The 11,447-nt window shown below is 35.8% G+C and overlaps 1 protein-coding gene across 1 annotated transcript; it reads right to left on the reverse strand.

Annotated features, from left to right (window-relative positions):
- Positions 1 to 1,711: 1,711 nt before the first annotated feature.
- On the reverse strand, positions 1,712 to 6,657 carry LOC129357751 (urokinase-type plasminogen activator-like). Its single transcript, XM_055026783.1, is given in 12 exon segments — positions 1,712 to 2,610; positions 2,814 to 2,962; positions 3,046 to 3,189; positions 3,910 to 4,055; positions 4,166 to 4,340; positions 4,427 to 4,480; positions 4,566 to 4,648; positions 5,435 to 5,516; positions 5,519 to 5,578; positions 5,734 to 5,767; positions 5,858 to 5,951; positions 6,564 to 6,657. Coding segments are annotated over 11 exon segments (1,176 nt in total). The 5' UTR covers positions 5,912 to 5,951; positions 6,564 to 6,657; the 3' UTR covers positions 1,712 to 2,415.
- Positions 6,658 to 11,447: the final 4,790 nt, after the last annotated feature.

Raw genomic sequence — 11,447 nt, forward strand, 5'->3', positions numbered from 1 at the left:
TTAAGCAGACCACCGTGTATACATATAATGTCTTCCCTTAGGGTGAAGGGAAAGCGAAGTGGTTAAAAGGAACATAGATTATGAAACGGAAAATCAAGTGGTGAAGACAGAAGGGAAGGGGTGTAAATCCCAGCAGAGTGAGTGTGGCTGTGCCTCCCAGAGGGTGGACAGAGATCTGAAAAGACAAGCAGCAACAAGGGCTTAATGACTGCAGGACAGCAACTTCATTCATGTTTAAATTCAGGAACTCTCTTGGTGGTATGAGGCAAGTGATCATAATTCCTGAAAGAGTCAAGCAAGTGAGATTAAAAAAAAAAAAAAAAAAAAAAAAAACTATATCTGTGTTTATCAGTGATGGGCAAGATAAGTCTTAATTTCACTGCATCTGAAGTATGCAGTGAAATACACAATTGCAGTGGCAATTGTGTGTCAGTTGTTTAGTCAGTACCACAGTTATGAATAGAATAGAAATATTTTTGGAAATAAATAAAAAAGACAATTATGTGTGATTACATATTCCGATATTAGTTCCCCGCACATACTGTAAAAAAATGTTAGCAAATGTGAATTGAAGTCCTGATTCTTGAGCTTCTCCAGGAATCTAGAAGCACTGCAGAAAATAAAAAACTGTTCTCCTACCTGATTTTAATTCTTTTATCAATTATCTTTCTAAATGGATGTTTATTAGGGCCTGTCTAAAACATGTGCACTTATTCGTTCTCTTCTCCATAACACTAAATAAATGTTAGCACCTATCTGCTTCGTTCTCCTTTTGGGTCAGAGATAACTCTGAGAGGAGTGGAAAGAAAAAGTCTGGCTTTGACTCACTATAAGAGCAGGTAATGGTCAAGTGATCTTGCATTAATTAATAGGTAATTAATTAACAATTAGGTTACTAATTAACAATTGTTAAAGATTTTACTATGACTCTTGAGCGCCCAGAGAAATTTTATTTTTCTTAAATCTCACTTTTTATAACGATTTCAAATATACAGTTCATGCCATTTGCAGTTTGAAGCTTTTGCATTTTGAACTCATTCAGTTTCAATATTGTGTCCATCTACTATTAAGTGTCAGCATTTCACCTCAGCACAACAGCGCCCTCTGGTGTTTTTGGAAGACGAAACCACACAGACATCGAAATGACCGAAACATATCCTCTCCCTCTGTTTCGGATTTGTGTTTTCAAAGGTTTCGATGTTCATGTTAAAACACTAATTTCAACCATTTTAAATTAGGGTTTCAAATGGTTCTGCTCTATCAGAACCAAATATTCTGATAGAGCAGAATATTGTGCTTTCTGAGCAAAATCTTTCAGATGATAAAGTAGATATTAAGTACCAAAAAGAAATATGTACATTAAACTACTTTAATGTACTGTCTTCACAGAATTTTAAAAGGCTAATAATAATAATAATAGTTATAATATTATCATTAATAACAACTATTATTACTATATTATATATTGCAATACAAATAATATATATTATGACAATAATTATATTAATAATTATAATATAATTATATTATTAGAATATACTAATATGATTACTACATCATTATATTATAATAATTATAACAACAACAATAATAATAATAATATTATGTTACTATATGGTAACAATGCATAGTAATATATTATTACTATATTAATGTTATTATTATTATTATAGAAAAAATATAAATAAGAGAAAGATTTAGAGACCTCACAAAATGATTCAAAATGTTTATTTCATATTTTATATAACAACAAGAGCAAAAAGAAACTAGCAGGACCAGCCTGCAGAATCAGCAAATGTTTTGTTCAAGTTAAATAAGTAAAATGCTGAAAACAATACATATTATTTTTATGCATAGTTCTTACATATATAAGAAACCCATCACTGTATATTTCCTAAACAAATTATATAAAACTCTATTTAAAAAATTAAGCAATTATGCAAAGATAATTTTAAATACACATCAAAGCTTATAAGCTGCCGTCAAAATAAGGGTGATATAAATAATTATTTATTTGTCAATGTTTTCAGCTTTCGCTGGTTTTAGCTCAGTCGGTGGTGGTATTAACCATCAGGTGACAACTGTAATCACACGGTCAAATTATGAGGTTTTCATAGTTGTAATGTGTCAATGGGGGAAAATGTTATAAGACAAATTAATGTTGGAAATGTAGTTTGACTGCAGAAAACCTTACAGCAAACATTGTCCTACTTTCCCAGTCAAGTAAAACAACCAAGAAGCAATCTTGGCTAAGCTCAAGTCAATTCGAACTTTCTGCCAATGTTCCTTTTAGGCTGACACCGTTAATGTGCAGCCAAACCTGCTGCATCAGCACACGCCATCTTAAAATGGATGCCAGATTTTGCTTTTATAAACATGCACTAGCCAGAAGACTACTTAACATGTGCTGGAGTTTCATTTTTGAGGATACATCAATCCTTTTGTGTATTCAGAAAGCCCGGTTTTGTCTGCGATCCAGTTGTTGTAGTGGGTCACCTTTGCGTAAACACCTGGCTTGTTCTCACTAGCACATCCGTCACCCCAGCTCACCACCCCAAAGAGAAACATACGTCCTGACACTTCACACACCATTGGACCCCCAGAGTCTCCCTGTGAAAAGAAAGTTGGCGAATCAATGACAATTTATCATTAATAAATAAAAATGTGTCATTTAAAGAATATTTCTATGTTTGGATAAATCAAATATAGAGAAAAATAATTATTTATTTATTAAAAGTTACAGTCTGGAAAGAACTATATACATGATTTCTCTAGATATCCAGACATATTTATACACTTCATCACATGCTTACTTTGCAGGAGTCGGTGCTCCAATCAGGGGTCGCAGCGCAAATCATGTTGTCAGTGAGGAAAGTTTTATAGGCCTCTTCGACTTTGCAGTTGGTGGAGGAGAGCAGCCTCACATTAGCCTGTTTCAGCCGATTGGCATAAGACAACGAATCTGCAGACGACACAGCGTGAGGTGTAAGCGACGCTGAAATGGAGGATTCACTAATGACGCTCAGGATATTCATTTTACTGTACTTACTTTGGCTTCCTGCCCAAATCCTGCAATGCTGCATGTGAATCCAACAGGTAGGTAAGTGTTGAGCGGAGGAAGGCAAACTGTCCGAACAGAAGCTGTCTTCGATGCATCGTGTCCTTTTGTGTTTGAGATCTTTAGTAGAGCTGTAATGTAAATTTTTATTTAAGTTCTGCACATAGAGAGTTTTCTTATTAATGTCATATCTGCAGTGTCTTGCAACATCTTTATGGATTTTTTACACAATTTATTTTTCACATTTTGCCACCTATTAAAGTACAAACACTCAGGTGTATTATTGGAATTGTACGTACTTTGCCGATATAAACTTGTGAATAACTGTCAAGTGGAAAAAGAAGTATATTTTTTACAAATAAAAATGAGAAACAAATGGCACAATTCAGCCAAATCAAATTCTGTGCAGAAATAACATAATTAGTGTCTAGAATCTCTGTGTAATTTGATCTCGGTACAGAAAGAATCACATCTCAAACTTTGAACGTCTTACAACACACACTAAATGATCTGAAAATATAAAGATAACTTATATTTTCTGAGATATTGCTCTCCACATGAACTGCAAGGATATATATTTTTTGCAAATCACATGCAGTTGTAAATGCACTGAAACAAAGAGTGTTGAGTCAGGCAGGCTGACTACAAATGCATACCACAGTTTTCTGAAAACTGTTTCTAAAAAACCTGAAAGCCACAGAGCCTTCCTTCCACTACAGAATGAAGTGGATATTCTGTTGGTCTGTCACATAAAATCCCAATGAAACACACTGAAGTTTTAGTTATAATATATAATAAAGTTCAAAAGGTATGTATGAATACTATTGTAAGCAAAACATGCTCATACACACCGATGTCATTATCATAGGTGAACGGGTTGTATTTCTGGTGGATGATGAGTTTCTCCACAGAGAAAAGCTGCTCCCTATCAGGATCTTGGTTCTTGATGTCAGACTTTCCCAGATACACCTTCAGACGATGGAGAAGGGTTTGGTTTCTAAATGGACACACGTATAAAATGGCTCAAACACTCACGAAACATCTCATGTGAACATTGTTCTCATGCTATAATTAGCACGGGAAGTGGTAGGAGTTGCGCTTTCTCACCCATCAGCGAAGCAGTGTGCAGCTGTGAGAACCCAGCCGGGCGCGATGAGAGAGCCACCGCAGAGGAAGCTCCTTTGAAAGATAGCAGCGATCCACGGTTGTGACTCCACAGGTACGAAAGAACCGCCCACGATCTTATTCGTCCTCTGCTCAGAACGCTCGCCACACGTTCTCTCTGGAGGGATGAAAGTGTATGAATACCTGATGCATGAACTCACCTGATGCCACTGAGACATCAGAGGATTTTAGAAACAAACCAACCTGTATCCACAGCTCTGGGAGGTGTTCTTGTTGGTTTTACAGTCACCGTAGGACCTGTGTTAGGGCAAAAAACAGACACGATTAGAGAAATTTAAATCAAATGCAGAGAAATGTGGCTTAGAGGAGTTACTAATCTTACATTTGGGAATATCACAGTACTCCCTCTTGACCTGCTTTCTTTTTTGAACATAGCACCACGGCCTCGACCAGTTGTTGGGATTCCTAGAGTTGAAGGCCAAATATGTTAAAAGTCTGTAGTTTCTTCAAACGTGTGGTGTGAAGTAAAAATTGTGTTATTATTTCTTTTAAGAATTTTATTTAATTCTTCAGTCATTTAACACCAGTATTGTTTAGTCTGTTAAACCATGTAGGTCAAGGAGTCTTTAAAGAATCAGTTAGATAGGTTTCCTTTTGACCTCTCCTTGGAAAAGTTTCAGTAGGTTGTCAGTAACTAAAATCAGGCGCCAGTGTTTCTTAACAGATAACAATAAACAGGTTAGGTAATTGTAGTGAGATGGAATAAACCCTAAGGCTTAACAAATTCCTCCATTAAAATGTCACAAGCTAAGGCTACGTGCTGAGTGCACGTACAAAGTTTGATAATGTTCTTGTTATGCAAAATTGTTCCATTAGTAAACCTGATTTTTGGAAATGCACTTATTTTTGAACAAAGATGTTTATCATCTGAACAATTAACTTAATGGATGTTGCATTCTCTCTATACCCTGTTAAAAGTGACGGTGCATTAACCTGTTCGACTGGCTCTGGGCCAGTGAGTGACCACATTGTATAGAGAGTCCTATATATTGTGAGAGCTTGCAGCTCCAAATCAGAACTCATCGTAGGTACAGCTGTTGTGCTGTGGTTACTGTGTGTTCTCCGTTTGCAAACGACTGAAATAAAGATTTTGCTCTTTGCCATTTGCCAGAGTCTCAAGCCTGATCTGTTACTACAGATTAGATATTGTTTTTTCCACAGTGGAAACATTACATGTAAAACATGGAGTACCTGCAGTAATTATGGTCACCAACTCCATTTGAATCACCCCAAAAGTGTCGAGTCTTGCTCCAATTGAGACAATTGCGACTCTTGATGATACAGAGACCGTTCCCCTGTAGCTTGTCCCTTTCTCAAACCGACACTCTGCTGATGCTAAAACCAAAGCACACAAGAAAAAGATTTGATACATGTAGTGAAATAAAGCATTAGGCTGAATCCCATTTCCAGGGGTTATCCCTGGAAAATAAGGAGCAGAAAGTAAAATGGTTTTCAGACAGAGATGGAAAAGAAAATCATTTGTAACTTACCCTGTCTGTTTGTAAAATAGCGTTGAGATAACGCCTAAAAGAAGAGATGTGGTGCAATAGATTAAAAAATGGTTCTGTTTTCCTATAAAGTTAAAGTTTGTTTTTTTTCTCACTTGCTTCTCACCATGTTGATGTTGAGCGCTGCAAGGATGGAGAAGATGACTAACAGGTTCATCATGAATTCTGGTTTTACTTCTGCTTATTGGGGATATTTTTGTCTGTGAAGAGAAAAAATACAGAAATGAAATATTGTAACAAGCTGAATTGGTCTAAAGTAAACTTCCTGTGGTCCTAATAAGGAGATTATCATAAAACACATGACGACACAAGTGGTATTTTGAACTAACAACTCTTAAAGACAGATTCTCAATATGACCTTTCTCATTTCTTGGTTTCAAACTTCCAAATAAAACTCAGACCACTGAGCCACTGTCTCATTCTGCACTAGACAGTAAAATATTATTATCAAGTTAAATTATGCAAGTATTGCAAGTTATCTATAGCAAACACATTTATTTGTTTCAAACTTATTTACTAAACTTAGTGCAAACATCTCTCAGAGGATGGTTACGGCATCTGTTGTAAACGAGTTTCTATCAGTACAATGAATTCATATCAATTTAGGTTAGTAGATTATGACAGCTGGCACACTTTACAACAAATTAGTTCAGGAATATCAAACATTTTTCTCCTTGATCTACCAGATAAACATTATTGACATGATAAAAACATATATATTTTTACGCAGTGAAAAATGTACTTGCTGGAAAATCTTGCATTATTTGCATTATCATGCAAATTTTAAAGCATGCTGCTGGTTTTCTGCTCACCTTTTTGACGCCTCTGTTTGACTTCTTTCTGCTTTTGCTGATGTGATAGAGAGTTGTGGCTAAACTAAACACACACTTGTTTTCGTGGTGTTGCTGCAGTGCTGATTCTCCCTCTGCTTCTTCCTTTTTAAAGATTTTGAAGGAGGAGGTGCTAAGAAGACTTAAAACATTACATACATGCAGAAACTGAGGAAATTATATTATTTGTCATGTCCTGTGATGCATACAGAAACACCCCCTTCCACTTAAAGAGCAGCACTTCAAAAAACATATCCAAAATAGGCAATGTGATCAAAGAAAGCATCTGACAGAGTGACATGCAGGATTACTGATGGAAATATCTGACAAGAAGTGACATTTAGGCATTCATAGCTAGGCTTCTTCCAAAGTGCTGAATTGTACAGTTTACATTGGAATATTCCTCTAGAATGGAGGCATTCATCATTGTGGAAGAACTCCTCTGGATTCAGATTTATTTCAGAATAAATAAACAAAGTTTAAATTTGATGTTTGGGATCAGGAATGAGATGAATTTTTGGGTTGCCAAATTCAAGATTTCAAAATAGAAATCTACACCAATTATCAGGCATCACTGACATATTGCACAAAGTAGAGGGAACCATAAAAAAGTAAATCCTGTTTTGTTGAACTGCAAAACAGGGCAACAGTGGCGGCTGCAAACTTTACTCTTATTGAAAATGTGAGGAGTCCATGGGAGATAATCAACCAAAACACATTGACTGTACCATTTGAGACAATAAACTGAAATTGTCTGTTTATTGTCTGGATATTGCATAATTCTGGCAATATCCTGCCAGAATTATGCAAGAAGCTCGTTGATGGCTACAAAAAGTGGAAGATTTCTCTACAAGTCATAATGGCTATATATTCAAATATAAATAGGAGTGTGAACTTGTTTGAGCATGCATGTTTATATTTTTAACTTGATTGAAACTTGTGAACGTGTGTTATTTGTTTCACAGTCAGCCAATACCTACCCAAAGTCTAAAATAACTGTAAAATTCCTGTGTAAGAGGGGTCCAGATTTATAATGTTTATTCAAATGTTCTTACAAATAAAACCACATCAATAATCATGATTCTTTGAAATTGGCATGACAATGTTGGCTGTAGTGCTTTACCTCGGAGCAAAAAGGTCCGGGGTATTTCGATGTTGCAATCAGCAACATATTTCTATACATAAATGTGCCTTTACATAAATGTTTTTTTTCCAGGCACTTCAGCTTCCTCTTCACAGGAGTAAGCTCATTACGTTTGGCTACATAATAACTCAGCTAAATTGGGTATGCATGTTTGGTCTCCTACTTTCTATGCTTGTGGTGCTAAATGGAAGATACTGATGATCCATTTGTTTTAGAATTAATCTCACGTTCAAAAATTTAGTACGGACAGAATGTTGGAATGCTTTTTGATGAAATGGCTCAGAAACAAATCAACGTAGCTTCAGACAAGCTGGTCCTGGAGTTTTACATGCGTGCTATCTGTATTGGTCCTCTGGTAGACCTAAATCTTAGTTTGCCAATTCTTTCCAATGCAATGCAGAACAACTTCCTCTAAAACAATGGGCATTGTCTTACATTTTGTAGGGGAATTTTTGAGTAGAAATCTCCCTCGCCTGACTTCATTAATGACTGCTGCCTGTGTTACTCACGTTTCCTCCACTTTGATTCTGATAATATCTTTGTGCAAGGATGTTGTTAACATTATTGCTCTGAAAAAACAAGCTTTGAATATCATTGAATTTTTATCCTTGTAAAATAAAGGTTAAATAAAAACAAACAAACCAACAAACAAAAAACAAATGAGTTACCTCGAGAACCATAAAAAAGTTTAATAATATACCCTATGTTAATTATTTCAGACAGTAAAATCTGTCCCTTATGCGTGTTTTGTGAAAAAAGGAACTAAATGGTAAAGTTGCTTCATCCAGGAAAACCCAGGATATTTTAGGTCAACACAGCTGCAGCCAAGCTTGTTTGATAAATCATTTTTGAAAAAAAAAAACTCCACACACCTGCAGACATGCTACACTTGAAATTAAAGCTCCAGACTGCCTGAGTCACTGATATATTACCCCAGATTTTCAACATTTCAACCTTTATTGCAGCTGTGAAAAGTGGTGTAACTCAGCCCTTCTAGATTTTTTCAGGATGCATACTCATGCATTGATAGATAACGAAAAAGGAAAAAAGCGTCTAATGACTCTGAGGGAAAAAAATGTACAGAATTAGAATAGTGACAGAAAACTGCAAAATATTCTGGGTAAAAGTATGAATCCAACTTCTATAGTTAACCCTTCCTACGCAAAAGAGAGAGAGAGAGAAAAAAATCCTATTTATAAATAGTTATCTCTTATCATCTGCAAACATCATTTTCACACTTTTTAAAAGGTGATGATGACTACAGCCATCGCTTTAGAAACTGTTAGTAGAGCAGGTCAGTGAACTACTTTTAACAAGTAATTTTATCCGTGTCACATTATGAATAAGCTCACATAATTCAGCTGCTCTGTTTGCTCGTGAGAGAGATCTAGCTGCTTCTCCTTCAGGAAAATGAAATAGTGAGAAAACTGGGTGCTTGTGGATCAGTGGTTGGCTGCAGTTCTCAACCCAGTGGTCCCAGGTTGAATTCCCAGCTCTGTCACTTTCTGCATGTCTTCCTCTTCTCTCTGTGCTCTACCTACTGTCCAGCTATTATTGAAAAAGGCAATTAATGCCACCAAAATATTAAAAATGGCTTGAAGGCATCCTGCAAACCTAGAGTCACACCATTCCTGGCAAGAGGAATGGACGAAAACTGCCATAGCTCCCGTCAGATTAATTTTTTTATGCGATAAAATATTTTACCAAATCTGATTTTGATTATATTTTATCTAAACGCAAAAATGATCCCTAGTGAAATTCTATTGTGAATATAGCTAACAGCAATAGTTAACAACATAAAAACAAAGTGAACAACCCATGACCTCATTTTACATCCTGTAAACAAGTAGGTGAAAGAACTGGACTATACAGGCAGAAAGGCCAGTTCGTCAAACATAGTTCGTCTAATTGAGGTTCACGAAAGAATCTTCATAAAAAGCTATGAAAAACACTTTTTGCCTACGTTGCATCACTCTAGTCAGCGAGGAGAACAAGGAGGTAGAGATCCAGCAGGTTACCAGCATTTGCAAAGCAAGTAACCAGACAAATGTTACATTACGTCTCAGATTTTCTTATATATTATACAGCATTACAAAGATGCATTTTCAGACTTCTATAAGTTGATCAGTGTCTTTGATGTTTCGGTTTATCAGTGAGCTGTGAATAGTTTCTCTTTTTTGTCTTGCTGGAAAAAAGCTTTATGAGAAACGGTGCAGCACCCACTCAAGACAAAATTTTGACCACAACAACAACCACATTTTCCAGTTGTGAACACTGTCGGTTACTAAAGGTATGTTGAATGTGTCGTAGAGAAACAGCTATCAACAGCAAGCTCTCTCACCTCCCTCATCTGCAGAAAAAGGCAATGTGGTTTGAAAATATATTCCACCAAATACCACAAAAATGTAAGTAAACAAATATAAAGAAAGCAATATAAGATAAAATAACAAAATCTATTGTTGTTCTTGCATTTAGCAAATATCAATAATTTTGGGTTTACTAACTGTTTTGACACAATAAAAGGTTAGTCTGATTTAATGCCAGATGGTGATTATAAAAGGTTGTTTCTTTTTAACAGGAAATGTCAATTTCTTGTTCCCACACATGCAAAAGCACTCGTATTTCACCTTTTACTGCTGAATGCTGCAATGTCTTTTTTAAAAATAAAAAACCTATTATGTTCTGAACTTCCTTAAGCAGTGCTGGAACAAAACATCTAGAAGCTGGAAACAGAAGGGTTTTTTTGTCCATCGCCATCACACACACAACCTCCATGCTCTTGTTTAATCTTCAATATATGATGTAGCATATTAAATATGAATTATTTTGTAGGATTTTTTTTTAGTTTAAGTTATTACACACAAATAAACTGCACTGACTTATTATTTGTAATATTTGTGGCCATAAAATAATTAAACATGAAGTTAGTTTGATAAGTTTGGAAACAATTGCACAATTTCATCATATTCAAAGTTGTAATGAAACCTCAGATCACTTTTTTTTAAGTAAATACTAATTGCATCAACATCACAGATGCTTTGCATAACATTTGTATTCATCATAACGAAGAAAGCAGCTGGAGTTTGTTGCACCAGCTGCTAGAACAGAACCATAGTCGAGTCATCACAGTTCGTGAATGACTGCATATTCTTGAAAAGTGCAAAGAGCTTATAGTTTAGTTTATCATTGTGAAATTTGAAGTTCCTGTGGCAGCTATAAATGTAACACATCCATTGCACATAAACTTGAAGTCTGGCTTACACAACAAAATGACGTTATTTCAGTTTAGTATTACCATTAACTTCTGCTCCTTTTTATGTTAATGGCATCGCATTTCTTTATGGACTTTTGGGAAGTAAAGTTTAATTTAATTTAATCCAACGTCCAGACATAGTCAGGTGTGTACTTTATTGTAGTTTTTTCCCCTTGTTTTTAATTACCAAGTTCGTATCAAGTTAGTTTCATATTTTTTCTTCAAATTTTTTTTTTCCATTTTTTTCTCTCCGAAGAGTTTTTAGCGGCACTAGTGGCTCATATTTTTGACAGTAGACTGACAGGAAAGAGGGCAAGGAGAGGGAGGAAGACATGCGGCAAAGGTCGCCGGGCCCGGGAGTTGAACCCGCGACGTCCGCGTCAAGGACTGAGGCCTCCAAACGTGGGGCGTCTTATAAGACTTACTAGAAGTTTATTTATGCAGCTATTTCTTCTCCAGTGTTGGAAAC

The sequence above is a fragment of the Poeciliopsis prolifica genome, unplaced genomic scaffold (genome assembly GCF_027474105.1).
Source record: "Poeciliopsis prolifica strain line A6 unplaced genomic scaffold, Auburn_PproV2 SCAFFOLD297, whole genome shotgun sequence".
Classification (NCBI taxonomy): Eukaryota; Metazoa; Chordata; class Actinopteri; order Cyprinodontiformes; family Poeciliidae; genus Poeciliopsis; species Poeciliopsis prolifica.